Source organism: Selaginella moellendorffii, unplaced genomic scaffold (genome assembly GCF_000143415.4).
Source record: "Selaginella moellendorffii unplaced genomic scaffold, v1.0 SELMOscaffold_107, whole genome shotgun sequence".
NCBI lineage: Eukaryota > Viridiplantae > Streptophyta > Lycopodiopsida > Selaginellales > Selaginellaceae > Selaginella > Selaginella moellendorffii.
In genome coordinates this window covers 354391-367420 of record NW_003314368.1, presented here as the reverse complement: position 1 = coordinate 367420, position 13030 = coordinate 354391, and the positions used below count along the sequence as shown (strand labels likewise).

Sequence of the window (13030 nt, the reverse complement as noted above, 5' to 3'; positions counted from 1 at the left end):
TCGGAATCTTGGAAGCTTTGCTATATGCCCAGCTCGGTCGGTGGCTTGATCGTGGCACTAGTCTTCGCATAGAATTGAACGCTTCTTTGTCTCACCATGACCGTGGCGGCGAATTCTTGAGTTGATCTTAGCCTTAAAGTTGACAGTGATAGATTTTTACATTTTTTCGTCTACATCCTGCTTAGTTTTCTCTCTCAATGATCTTTAGTTTGTCATCTCTACGCCCATCTTGCTTTCATCATCCTGCTTGTATGGGATAACCGGAGGATCTTGGTCCGGGACAATCCTCCTCCAAAACCAGTGCTTTCTCCACACATCCATCACTCCTCGCTTGGAACGTTCTTGGTCTCGGGTATGAACCAGTAGACGAAGACTAACATGATCGCCACCCAAGCCGCGAAGAACAAGAAGATCCCGAACTTCATGTGGCACATCATGCTGAGGAACGCCTGCGCGATGACGAAGGTGAAGAAGAGATTAACTGCCACCGTGATCGCTTGCCCGGCCGATCGCATCTCCAGTGGGAAAATCTCGCTGGGAGCGAGCCAGCCCAAGGGTCCCCAAGACCAGGCAAAGGCAGAGACGTAGCAGCATATCACGATCACGACGATCACGACGATCACAGCGTAAACTTTGTCCAGCTCTTTGGTTCCTCCAAACTTGACGCCCAAGATCACCGCCACCACCACCTATGGATTTCGAATGGAAAAGTGTGAACTTCGATCGATCTAGAGAAGCATGCTGCTTACCTGTGAGACGAGCATTTGAACTCCAGCTTGCAAGAAGAAGAAGCGGCGGCCCAACCGATCGAAAGAGAGAGTGTAGCGTTTAGAAGCTATAACTGGCTTAGAAAACTTGGAGCCTGGTTTTCTTCTACATTTTTCATAACTAACGAGTTCTTCCTCTTTAACGCAGATTAAATTCGAGGAAGGACACCGCAGCTCACTTATTCCATTGAACTCTCAGACACCGTCGACTTCATGGGACGTAAAATCGAGCTCAAAACGCTCTTCGTCCCCTGCAAGACGCTGCGAACTCGGTGGCGCGGACACTCTCAGGTCAGCCACCTCTTAAGTTTTCGATACCAGGCAACAAAGCCCACTCGTGGCTGCTCACCACTTAATTGGACGAGGACCTGCGAATCTCCCGTGGCGATGGAGGGGGCGTCTTGTTGCTCGTCAAGGAAGGCAGCCCTTGATACCAACTCTTACAATCAATATAAGGTTTTGGTTTCACAGAGAACAGAAGAGTTGCTGTTCCTTCCAAGAGGTACTAGAGGGTTTTTCCTCTCGGCAGTGAAAGCCCCTCATTGTTAAAAGACTTTGAAAATGAAACGATTCTTGCAACTGCTTGGAAAAGAGCTGACAAATTGATTCGTGGAGCGGGATTGCTACACTCGTTTTTCGTTCTTGATCAGGATCCCAATAGGCAACCTGGGAAAGGAGAAGAGAGAACTTACACTAATGAAAAAAATGGAAGCTAGGAATTTACAAAGTTGATGTCGTGCAATCCTTGCAAGACATTTCCTGCCGCGGCTGGTAGCTCGCACCAGCACCAGCGACAAGCAATAGTAGAGGCAAGAGAAGGAGCTTGCCGAGCACGCTGCTGCCACTCTCAGCAGCGCATCCGCATCAGCTCGGAGATCTGGATTTTTTCTGAAAACCACAACAGTTTTAACTGGACCAGTCACCACGTTGATGGCGGAGGTGGCAATCGTGTGCTTTAAGAAATTCCACATCTGACACACAAGGCAAACGCAAGAGGGATTCAGTCCCAAAGGAAGCGCCATAGCCTACCTCTCGGCGTTCTTGGGCGTTATTGCAGAAAAGGGTTACCGATGAGAGATGGGGCTGCCGTATAGAGTAGATATTATGGACGTGCCATGGGAGTTTGTGTGAGGAAATTAATAATCATGCGGAGCGAAACAAAATTTTGAATTTTAGGGCTTTTAACGGACAAGTACGTCAAAATCGAGCTTGGAATTCTGCCACCCTTGTTTTTCTCTGCTGCGCTGGAATTGTCAATGCTCTGCATGCTCTTTCATTGGCACTATGCTCTCAAGAAACTCAACGTGTCGTTAATTGTAGTGTATGGACACACTTAAGCATGCCAGAAAAGAACACCATCTCCTTCTAGCAGGAATCCATCCTTTAAAGCGAGAAATAAAGAATTTAATCCTTAGGTATCTTAAACCATTTTTAAATCTTCAAAACTTAGGGTGTGAGGCCATGAGCATGTCGTCCTCCATTCCCTTGCCCAACAGGACGTATGCGCCATTGCAGCTGGACCTATCCAGCGCGAATGTAAGAAAGGGATCTCCTTTGGGATTGACAGGAAAATGGAGTTTTTGGGCAGATCACAGTGAAGAATCGCAGGCTCAGCATTGTCCAGCCCAAAGACGAGGATCAAGTCTTGGATATGTACATTGGACAGGGTATTAAAAATGTTCTCCTTCTCGCGTACCGTTCCTTGTTTCTACTCGGTTTTATTCTTTTCTTGCAGAGAAGGATCCTTACTGGTGCCGAGTCTGGCCATCGTCTATGGCTCTCGCTGAAGAGGTTTGCGAGCAAGTTTTCTATGGAGTTGGCATTTTCTGTATAGATTTTTTGTCATCCAGAGCTCGTGGCTCATCGCAAAGTTTGTGATCTCGGGGCTGGCCTAGGTGAAATTTTGAGTGCCAGAATTTTTATTTCTCTCTCTCCCTCTCTCATGTTTTTCAAGTTTCAGGCTTGGCTGGTCTTGCCGCGGCATTTGCTGGTGCGAAAGAAGTGAGTTTTATACCCAATTTTTTTCTCTTCTTTCTTGTTTCATGCGGTTACTTTCAGGTCGTGTTGCTGGATCAAGAGCCACTGGCGTTGCTATGCTCTCTCTTGAGCTTCCATGCAAACTTTCCAGGAATCACGACGAATGTGGCGAGCTTTGGAGAGCTCTTGGGTTCTTCCTTGGATGGTTTGCTAGCGAAAGCCAGTTCAGAAGCTCCAGAAGCTCCGAAAACGCCTGTGCTTGTGACTGCGGAGCTCTTCGATTGGACAGAGGACAGGGATCTTTCGAGATACGAATTCGACACGGTGAGCTTAGTCTTGCGATGATCTCCTGAAATTCCTCCGTTCGTTTTTTCTGTCTCGCCAGGTTTTAGCTTGCGACTTACTCTACATGAAATCTTCGCCGGCTCGTCTCGCAAAGATTGCTCCACAGCTGCTAAAGAAGTGAGAAACAGCTTAACTTACATTGTGCATCTTCAGAGAAAAAGAAATCTCTTTTTCTTTGCATTGCAGGGGACGAAAAGCGAGGTTACTCTTAACGGATCCAGTGGAGAGGACCCCTGGCCACCGAGACGAGTTTCTCAGGCTTCTTCAATCCACACAGGTAAGAAATCAATTATCATCGATGGAGCTCTAGAGTTTTTCTAACCAAAGCTGTGCTTTCGAAGCTCAAGGTGGTGGACCAGTCCAGGAGAGAACCCGAAATGGATGCAAAGGTGCATCAAATTGAGCTTCTATCATGCGAAACGCAAGCGTGAGGTAGACAAAAGTTCCTTTCTTTTTCTCTTGAGCAAGAAGAAGAAGAAGAAGAAGAAGGAACTAATCGCTCTTACGTATCTGCTAGAAGTTTACAGCGGAGGAATGTGAGCCAGCAAAAGAATTCCTCCGTTTGGCGGAGCCAGATCCCGATGATCCAGATCCCGATCCCTCTCCACGCTCGTAGCTAGTTTTCAGCACACTCGTGATCTTCCCCATCTGTTTGGGATCTTTCACCGCCGCTCTCGCGTGCCTCACGAGCTGCGAGTTGAGAACCCGGTGTTCTTGAGCAGACAATCCACTCGACTTCCCCACAAGCTTGGCAAACTCCACTACCGAGTCTCGAAACTTTCCACCACCGATCATCCTGCTGGAGTTTCCCTCCAGCGCCACCAATCTCTCCACCACTCGCGCCGCCAGGAGCCTCTCGATGCATTCCTTGCCTCCAATCTCCACCAGGTCCTGGACGCAGTAGAGCCCGATCTGGAAGCCAGCGTCCAAGAGGCCGAGAACTCGATCCACCAGGTTTCCTCCTCCTCCGCGGAGGATTTGATCGGTGACGAGCCGGCGCCCAGTGAAGACGAGGTTGTGGAGGGCTGAGTATGCACCCTCTTGGAGCGCGGAGCTGGCGCTGCAAGCCATGGCCACGACCAAGTTGTCCACCACCTTTGCCTTGATCATGATCTTGATACACCGGCTTCCACCCGCGGAGAGCTTGACGAGCGCGAAGCAAGCCTCGGACTTGATCCGGTTGCTCGCGTGCTTGATCTGACGAGAGGAAGAACTCGCTGGAGAAGGGCTCGCGGCTTGATCCAGCTTTGCCGCTAGAACTTCGATGAGACTGGTGGAGAGAATAGAGTCGAGAAGCTGTGGATCTCCGGCTCCGGCTCGCTCCATCGCCGGGGCCAGCTCCTGGATCGCTCGCAGCTGCTCGATCTCGGATCCATCCCGGAGCACCGCCACCTTTTGCGCGATCCAGTGCCGCTTGGCAGGAGCGCTGCTCGACGACCGCTGGTTAAACGATGATTTTCGATCCAGCACTGTCAATCTCTCGAGGCTGAGCTTGGCCTGCCATGGAAGCTCCCGCCGGAGGAGGATCCCGGAGCCTCGCAAGAATCCCTGGACGGAGGAGCCGCCGAGCTCGTGGAAAGATTTGAGCGCCACGATCGCTCGCTGCTGGGCGATCTCCGATCCACTGAGCAGCATCTCCTCGAGCTTCTTCCCGGCGCCGGCCAGGAAGATCTCTCTCACCGCCACCTCCTCCCCGGCGCGCGCCAGCGTCATGAGCGAATCGATCACCGGGTTGTGCGTCTCCTCCGCGCGGGGATCCAGCAGCTCCACCACCTCCTTGAGCGGCACCTCTCGCATGATCTCCTCGCAAGCGTCGTGGCGGAACTCGGCGAGCCTGGCGAGAACCATGGCCGCGTCTCGCCTTACATGGAACTCCTCGTGGTTCCTCACGAGCACCGCCAGCTTCTCGGGAGCTCCCGCCTGGACGAGCGCGAAAGTGTGGCGCTCGTAGTCGGATCGCGCGAAGCAATTCGCGACGCAGCGCGCCACCGCGGCATGCAAGTCCTCGAATCCCAGCAAGAACAGCCTCGCCAGCTCCGGCCCCAGGATCCGGCTAAACCCGATCGACGCCGCCTCGAGCTCCGCCATCGTGCTGCTCGTGGAGAGCACCTCCACCACGTTCCACAGAACGATCGCGGGGAGCTCCTCGCTGTTGGACCAGAACACCTCCACCAGGGAGTCCTCCGCGAGCTTGACGATCCTCCGGTTGCCAAAGCGGTAGAGCCACGGGACGATCGCGGCACGGGACTCGGCGTGGATGAGCGAGTGCTCCTTGAGAAGCAGCGCGATGGACTCCTCGATCTTGGTCTCGAGGAAGAGCGCCACCATGTCGTGGACGGTGTAGTGGAGGAAGGTGTCGCTGCCGCTGGAGCTGGATCGCTTGAGAAGGGAGCTGTCGCAGAGCTTGGAAGAGACGATCCGGAAGGTGGTGTCTTGATGGAGAGCTTGCCAGATCGCTTCCAGGCAAGGCTCGGGGATTGGAGTGGCCCAGCAGAGAGCTGCGAGAGAGAGGAAGAGATCTCTGGCGTGAGTGGTCATGGCGTGGAGGCTGTAGTCGAAGGAGCCAAAGACGGTGGCGGCGCTCTCGGCTTCTTTGTCGTTGAGGTAGTGGACTGGGACGGGGGCCTGGGCCGCGTAGGTGCTTAGATCGTCCAGAGCTTTGTCCCACTGCTCGGGCCGGGTCTCTTTGAAGAGAGCTTTGCCGAGGACTGCGAGAGTGAGAGGGTGGTGGCCGCATCTCTGGATTAGCAGCTCGGTTGTGGCCTCCTGTTATGTTTTGTGTTAGAAAAAGAGAGTTTTTGGAAGATAGAAATGCATGATCAGGACGAAGATCACGCCAAAAGAATGAATCGAAAGGAGATACAATGCGGAAAGAAAAAGATGAAAAGGAAGACACTACCCAAAGATCGACAAAAGGATCAGGCACGCAAGAAGAAGATCAAACGAAAGAAGGAAGGAACGAAAAAGGCAAGAGATGGAAAGCTTACCGGTAGCTCCTCCTCGGACAATTGGCTGTGCTGCATCAAGATCCCCCGGCTGAGCTCTGACACATCCTCGGTGCCAATCTCCACCTTTTCAGCCTCGGTCGTCGTCTCATACACCGCCTGGTTCCTCGTCGTGGCCAGGAACCGGCATTCGTTGTCATACAGCCGCGTGAACCTCGCGATGATATCCGGCTCCCACACGTCGTCCAGCACCACCAGGATGCTCCTCCCGAGCAACGTCTCCTGTAGAAGCTGGCAAGCCTCCTCCAAATCCAATCCATCTATCTCTCCTCTCTTCCTCCCGAGAACTCGCAACAAATGGCAGAGCTTTGCCGCTAGCCGCGAGTGATATTCGGGAGTTCCGCTCCGGCGGCTACACCCCTGCCCGAGCAGCAAATCCACCGCTCCATGCACGAATCGCTTGGGCGGATCCGCGGCAACGTAGCGAGCCAGGCACGATTTTCCCATCCCGGACAGTCCATGGATAAGCACCACCTTTCGCGAGGAGCTCGTCTCGTCTTCGAGGAGAGCTCGGATCTTCCGGGCCTTGGACGCCACCGGGTGGTAGCCCGGCTGGGCCTGGACCCGGAGATAGCTCGTGAGCTTCTCGGCCGTCTTGTCGAAAGCTTTGGCGATGGTGGCCTTGATGCTGTTCTTGTTGATCCACTCAAGGAGCTGGGAGTTCATGGACTTGACGATCTCCGAGAGCTCGTCGCCAGTGACCGCAGTGACCACCACGTTGAGATACATCTTCATCTTGAGCGGTCCCTTGCGGCGACGGAGGAGCACCAATTTCTTGGCGCGGCCGAGCTGGAAGTCCTCGTCGCGGATGAGAGCTTCGAAGCTATGGAGCTGAGCGAGGAGCTCCGGATGGTGGAGCTTGGAGCTGTGGTTGTGGAGGAGCGTGGCGTGGAGCTTGGTCAGATCGCCCAGCGTCTCCTCTAACTGGGCGATCTTCTGGGGAGCCTCGGAGAGATCCCTGGACGCCCGCGAGAGAGCCTCCACGCCCTGGAGCAGCGCCTGGGCGCCCTGGATGAGCGACGCCACCGCCTGGAGCGCCTCCATTTGATTGATCAGCGCGCGCGCTAGCGATCAATCGTGCAATGCCGTTGAAAATGGAGTGGAACTGGATTCCGGCCTACCTGGAATTGGGCGAGAGATGCGCGAGAGGTCATCGCAATCGCCTCGCCGCGCAAGAACCCTATACACACTCCCAACAGTGCTTTCATTGACTAAGTCAATGATTCGACGACATTGTGTCCAAAAGTCAAACATTGACTTCACAGGCTCCATGTCAGCCCTATCACGTGTACAAACGACCGACTTACCAGCTGGCAGAGTTGTCGGTCTGCCAAGTGTACATAGTTCTCGCACATCCAAATAGTTTTTCAGATGGAAATGGGGATGCGCTGTGGATTCTTTGGAAAATCGTCAGTCCCAACTGCCAAGGCGATGTGCTCTGGATTAGATTCCGAGGAGAAATCCCGCGATTGCCCGAGCACTCTCTACTACAGCGGCAATCTCATCGATTGTGGGCCTTGCCGGCGGCTGTGCGTTCGTCCCCGCTACATCGCGGCGCTCGAGGAGGAGAAGATCAGGTCATGGCCGCGAAGAATTCCAGCGCCGGGACCCCTGGATCCACTCCAGGCGCTAGGATCGGTGCTAATGCAAGAGAAGATCTTCCCCATGCTCGCGTCTGTGGATGTGGGCAAGTGCCTGGCGGTGTCCAAGAGCTGGAGGACCTGCGCTGTGCACGATTGCGTGTGGAAGAAGCGCTGCGAGGGGCTATCGTATGGCAAGCTCATGCGATGGAATCGCTACTACGTCTTGTATAAGTTGCTCGTTCTGGAGGTGGATCAAAGCTGTAGACCGCCATGGCGGTGTGAGATTCTTCTGGGAACCGCCACGTGAGAAGAAGTGCCATGTGTAAGAAATATATGCTGCCAGGTGGGCAAGTTAGATTTTCTGGAATCTCGAATGATTTTTGCGAATATTCTAAAGGGTTTAAAGACCTAGAAAGGGTTTATGGCAAGAAGGGTGTTTTTGGCGAGCGTTGGAACCGCAGGGGCAGCAGCGGCAGCTCTCTTGTTTTTTGGCGATCGATTCCAACCGGCTGTCGCGGAATCGGGAGGAGCAGCGGCGGCGACCAAGGTTGAGATCGAAACAAGGGCTTTTTCCTCTTTTTTGTGTGTGTGTTTTGATTGATGCTTGAGCTTTCTCGCAGATTGGGCAGTTCAAGGCGAGTGGATTGCTCTTCAATGACATTGTGGAAGTCACTGCTCTTCCCGATCCAAAGGTTTTCTCTTTTTGGTTTTTGGCTGGGACGCTCTTTTCTAGCTTTTTTTTCTTTTTGTTTCTCCACAGATTGAAGGCATTACAATTCACATCTCCAATGTCAAGCGATCCCTGACCGAGCGTCTCTCAAGGGATTTCTTCGCGGATCCTTCCCAGGTGAAAACAAATCTACGTTTTTTTTCTACTCGTTCGATGAGTGATATTTCTTTTACAGGCTTCTGTTTCTGCATCTCAGACAGGCCCGCTGAGACTGGTTTCGCCAATCGCCCTCGGTTTGAAGGTTAAAGTAAAAATTAAAAAATCCATGACACTTTCTCGAGTTTTTTTTTCTTTCTTGGGCAATGTAGGGGGAAGAGGTGTTCAGTGCAAAGAGGAACCTGTTCTTCAAGGTAAAATTTTTGTGCTTCTTGCTTTCACTGTAAATCTAATCTGGTCAGTTTGGTTTCAGACGATGCACGTCCGGAGGTGCGCTTTTCTTTTTTTGCTTTTGTCCCCTAAAACTTTCTAAAACTTTCTACTTTTCGTTTATTATTTCCTGGCAGGATTTATGATGAAGCCAACAATGCGCTTGTTTACGTAGCTTACAGCACGAGAGTCAGCCAAGATATGTCGGAGCCAAATAGCAGGTTTCTATCTCTTTTTTTTTTCTTAAAGCTTTGTATTTTCTAGATTTAACGGTTTTTGTTTTTCAAACACAGATATAGAACTTCTCTAAGCAGCATTAGTCTCTACGGCCAGAATTTCAACGCCAAGCAACTAGAAGAGAATGTTGAGTAGAAATGGACAACTGTTAATCCATGGCTGTACAGAATCTACAAGAAGAGTATAATCAAGCTCTTCGATTTTTTATAACCTTTGTCCTGTTTCCTTCAAAGTTTTGGCTGGACGAAGCCATAGCCAGCACGCTTCGTTGTTCCTGCCAGAGTTCCAAGCTTTCAAACATACTGGCCATGAGAACGTATGCCGCGCCTTCGTTCCTGTCCAGCCTCATCACAGCTTTGAAAGCCAGCTTCGCCACTGCTACGTTCTTCCACTTTCGACAGGAACTTAGAATCGTCGTCCATGTCACGGCAGTAGCTTGCCAAGGCATCCTCCTCTCGGCAAGTTCTACTGCCTCGTCGAGAAGATTTGCTCGTCCAAGAGCGTCGATCATGCAGTGGTAGTGCTGGATCTCTGGCTTGACTCTCATCCCTTGGAAGTAATCCCCGGCTTTGGTGACAAGTCCGGCATGGCTACACGCTGCAAGCACGGAAAGATAAGTGATGCTATCCGGCTCTAGGCCTTCGAGCAGCAAGCTGTGAAACCAAGTAAATACCTCTTGTGTTGCTCCTTTGCTGCTGTATCCCGATATGAGCGAGCTCCAAGTCACTAGATCCTTTCTGTTCATGGATCTAAGGATCTTCTCAGCGTCAGCCATGCTGCCACACTTGCTGTAGAGATTTACCAGAGAGTTTGCCAGCGACAGCTCGGCGGTGTTGAATCCCAAAGCCTCGGCTTCCGCGTGGATCTTCCTTCCGGATTGGAGTGCTCCCATGTTTGCACAGGCGGTGAGAGCGGCGGCATAAGTTAGAGAGTTTGCTCGGCAGCTCACACGTCTAAACAGGTCCAAGGCCAGCTCGTTCTCGCCATTCTCTGCACAGCCAAGGATTAAAGCAGTCCACGAAACAATGCTGTGAGAAACCAACCTGTCGAAGCAGCGACGAGCATCCAGCACGCTCCCACACTTGGAGTACATGTCGACCAAGGTGTTGGCCACGAACAAGTCGGAAGAAACTCCTGCCTCCACAGCACGAGCGTGAACTTCCATCCCGTTCTCCAAACTCGAAAGCTTGACAACCTTGCCGGACACAAGTCTGCCTTGCTCTTTTGCTCCTAAACCAGCGCAAGCCGTCAAAGCCGCAAGAAAAGTTCTCGAGCTTCTCACACCATCCATGCTCGAAAACAATCTTAAAGCCACCTCGTTTTCACCATTCTCGGCATATCCCTGAATGAGAGCCGTCCAAAGAACCACGTTTCGCTGCCCGTGACTAGTTCTATCAAAAACCCGCTGAGCATCCACTAGAGCTCCGCATCTGCAGTACATATCCACCAGGCTACCCGATAAGAAAACCTGTTCTTGGTTTCTAGAATCTAACAAGTCACCACCAAAGCCTTCCATCTTCTTGACCCTGTTCCTAGTTTCCAGCTGCGAGTGAATCTCCATCCCCTTCTCTAAGATCTTAAGCTTCACAGTTTTACCGCCAACTTGAGCCCCTTCTTCTCGGTCCGCCAAGCTCGCACAAGCCGAAAGCACCACGACATAAGCCCGGGAATCCAGTTCACACTTGCAAGCTTTCATTCTCTGGAAGAGCTCGAGAGCCACCTGAGCTTCCCCGTTCCTGACATATCCCCGCATCACCGTCGTCCATGACACAACGTCCCTGGAATCCATCCCCCGGAAAACTTCCCAAGCATCAGCCATGCTTCCACACTTCGCGTACGTTTCCATCAAAGCGTTCGCCACGAAGATCACCTGCGAGAGTTTCCCTTCAAATTTCTGCGTAGCTTGCAAGTGAACGGACTTTGCTGCCTCCAAGCACGTAGTTTTGTGCCAATCGTCTTCTTTCTCTTCCAACAAGCTAGAGCAAGCCATAAGCACAGCAACGTAAGTGCTGGACGAGCACCACTCTTCTTCCATACGAGAGAAAAAAATCTCCAGAGCTAAACCAGCTTGCCCGTTCTCGACGTATGCTAGTATTAACGCGTTCCACGAGACGGTGCTGTGGCTCGGCATTCTCTCGAAAATTACTAGCGCATTGGCCACGCTCCCACATCGGCCATACATTCTCACCAGAGAATTTGAAATATCGATCCCGCAGAAGCCCTGGATTAGTGAGCTGCAGTGAACTCTCCGGCCGCATTCTAAATCCTTCGTGACGCCGCACGCCCGCAGCGCAAAGACTACATCGCTTACCTCAAAAGTGAGATTCACTGGCTCGTCCAAGAACGGAATCCACCCACGGAACATAAGCCCTAACTTTCCAATGCTTCTTTTTATATCTCGAGATTAAATATTATGATTATCAAAAATTACATTTTTTAATCAATTTTTCTGTGTGGTGCATGGAATATGGAAAGGGAATATAAAAAATGTGCATATTAATTAACCCACAAACCCTAATTTATATATAGAAATGAGTGGTTTGGATTAAAATCAATTCAATGGTTACCAAAATCTTATTATGTTAATATTAGTATATGGCATCGTAATTGTACACTTGGACCTCACATCATCCCCTCCTCTCGGAATAATAAAAGATCATTAGAATTTTTTTATAGATGGGCTAGGATCTGGAGAAACGTTAGGAGGAGGCATTGATGGATCTGTAAGTGGTATCAGTTATTCTTGATCCCTTTGTACGAAGTGTTTTAACTGCTACACATGCACAATTTTTGGAGGATTGGCTTACTAGATGTCATGCCAAATTTTATAAATTTGCGATCCAACTTGCCATAACACCCAATATGGTTTTTTCCACTGAGTAAGGAGCCCCTTAGATAAACCACGTATCGTAAGATGGGGAAAACAAATTAATACAAAGTCATCCATTTTGTACTCCGCAAGTGGACGATGATGGAAGTTTTAGTGCCATTGTTGTCTCACTTGTATGTAGCCTAAATGTTTGGTAGACTTCGCTCAGATAAGTGGAAGAATACTTGTCAAATACTAATCCCACAACCTAGTATTGGTAGCTCATGGCAATTGCGAAGGTAAACCCAGCTCCATTAGTAATATTGGATCATGACTATATAGAAGTTTATATGGTAAAATACTAACAGAACTCTGCACCCCTGTGACATATGCATACCAAAGAAACAGTAAATAACCATTTCAATCTGAATGTTGAAAGTTCATATACTTTATGATCATTCCTTTGAATGTCCGAATGAGCCATTCTACCAAACTGTCTAACTATGGATGATAAGCACTCGTGAAAGTGTGGTGTATCCCCAACCGAAACGTCAAAACAAAAAATGCCTCAGCCATAAATGCGGGACCATTATCTGAAAGAATCCGCTCTGGACAAAAATGTTGCAACACCACTCGATTCAGGAGGAAGTATCCAACAACAGTTGTAGAGGTGCTAGCAAGAGCATCAACTTCCACCCAACAAGTCAAATAGTTAGAAGCAATAATAACATATTCATTGCTAATAGTCGATCCTGGAAAAGGTCCCATAAAATTAAACACCACCAACTCAAATAAAGGGGAAATTGCAATTGACTCTATGGCACAAGGGTGAGTATTATGAGCTTGGCACCAAACGCAACTATGCATATACTAAATAACATCACGTTGCATCTCCGGCCAATACAAAAATCTATGCAACTTCTTGGTCACACGACAATGTTCCATATGCCCGCCTAGAACAAAAGAATCATGGTAAGCATGGAGAAACCATGGAATAAAGACGAAAAGTACCACCAACCATAAAAGATCATTAGGAGCTGTCCCTACAAAATAAAGAAGGTTATTTTCAAGGTGATATTGAGAATATAAATGCCGGAATGGCAAGTCATTAGCAAGTGATGCAGGATTCTTAAATCCATCTCAAAGACTTCGAATCCACAGCTCAAACTTTTGAGCCTCACGAACCTCATCAAGAAAAAGTAGATCTTGCT

At 50.1% G+C, this 13030-nt stretch overlaps 4 protein-coding genes and 1 pseudogene across 7 annotated transcripts; 2 read left to right on the top strand and 3 right to left on the bottom strand.

Moving 5' to 3' along the window:
* Positions 1-175: 175 nt before the first annotated feature.
* LOC9631025 lies at positions 176-1310 on the bottom strand (annotated as a pseudogene).
* A 903-nt stretch (positions 1311-2213) lies between these two features.
* On the top strand, positions 2214-3674 carry LOC9630984 (protein N-terminal and lysine N-methyltransferase efm7). Of its 3 annotated transcripts, none has more exons than XM_024664170.1 (10): positions 2214-2303; positions 2356-2434; positions 2503-2558; positions 2602-2662; positions 2728-2768; positions 2826-3068; positions 3130-3206; positions 3276-3366; positions 3431-3521; positions 3610-3663. In XM_024664170.1, the coding sequence occupies exons 1-9, from the start codon at positions 2229-2231 to the stop codon at positions 3518-3520; spliced, it is 813 nt and encodes a 270-aa protein (XP_024519938.1). In that variant the 5' UTR covers positions 2214-2228; the 3' UTR covers position 3521; positions 3610-3663. The 3 variants fall into 3 exon arrangements, with proteins under 3 accessions (XP_024519938.1, XP_024519937.1, XP_024519936.1); XM_024664169.1 differs by having other exon boundaries at positions 3607-3663; XM_024664168.1 differs by having other exon boundaries at positions 3431-3674.
* On the bottom strand, positions 3458-7376 carry LOC9631024. Its single transcript, XM_024664167.1, has 2 exons — positions 6077-7376; positions 3458-5855 (listed from the first exon to the last, which is right to left on the bottom strand). Exons 1-2 carry the CDS (start codon positions 7136-7138, stop codon positions 3603-3605), a joined length of 3315 nt encoding a protein of 1104 aa, XP_024519935.1. The 5' UTR covers positions 7139-7376; the 3' UTR covers positions 3458-3602.
* A 575-nt stretch (positions 7377-7951) lies between these two features.
* Positions 7952-9242, top strand: LOC9630983 (protein CreA). 2 transcript variants are annotated; one of them, XM_024664174.1, is made up of 9 exons: positions 7952-8020; positions 8075-8224; positions 8298-8369; positions 8438-8524; positions 8583-8648; positions 8716-8757; positions 8817-8833; positions 8911-8994; positions 9067-9242. In XM_024664174.1, exons 2-9 carry the CDS (start codon positions 8099-8101, stop codon positions 9143-9145), a joined length of 573 nt encoding a protein of 190 aa, XP_024519942.1. In that variant the 5' UTR covers positions 7952-8020; positions 8075-8098; the 3' UTR covers positions 9146-9242. The 2 variants fall into 2 exon arrangements, with proteins under 2 accessions (XP_024519942.1, XP_024519941.1); XM_024664173.1 differs by having other exon boundaries at positions 8583-8654.
* LOC112342395 (pentatricopeptide repeat-containing protein At5g16860-like) lies at positions 9136-11375 on the bottom strand. Its single transcript, XM_024664136.1, has 3 exons — positions 9813-11375; positions 9684-9759; positions 9136-9607 (listed from the first exon to the last, which is right to left on the bottom strand). Exons 1-3 carry the CDS (start codon positions 11373-11375, stop codon positions 9198-9200), a joined length of 2049 nt encoding a protein of 682 aa, XP_024519904.1. The 3' UTR covers positions 9136-9197.
* Positions 11376-13030: the final 1655 nt, after the last annotated feature.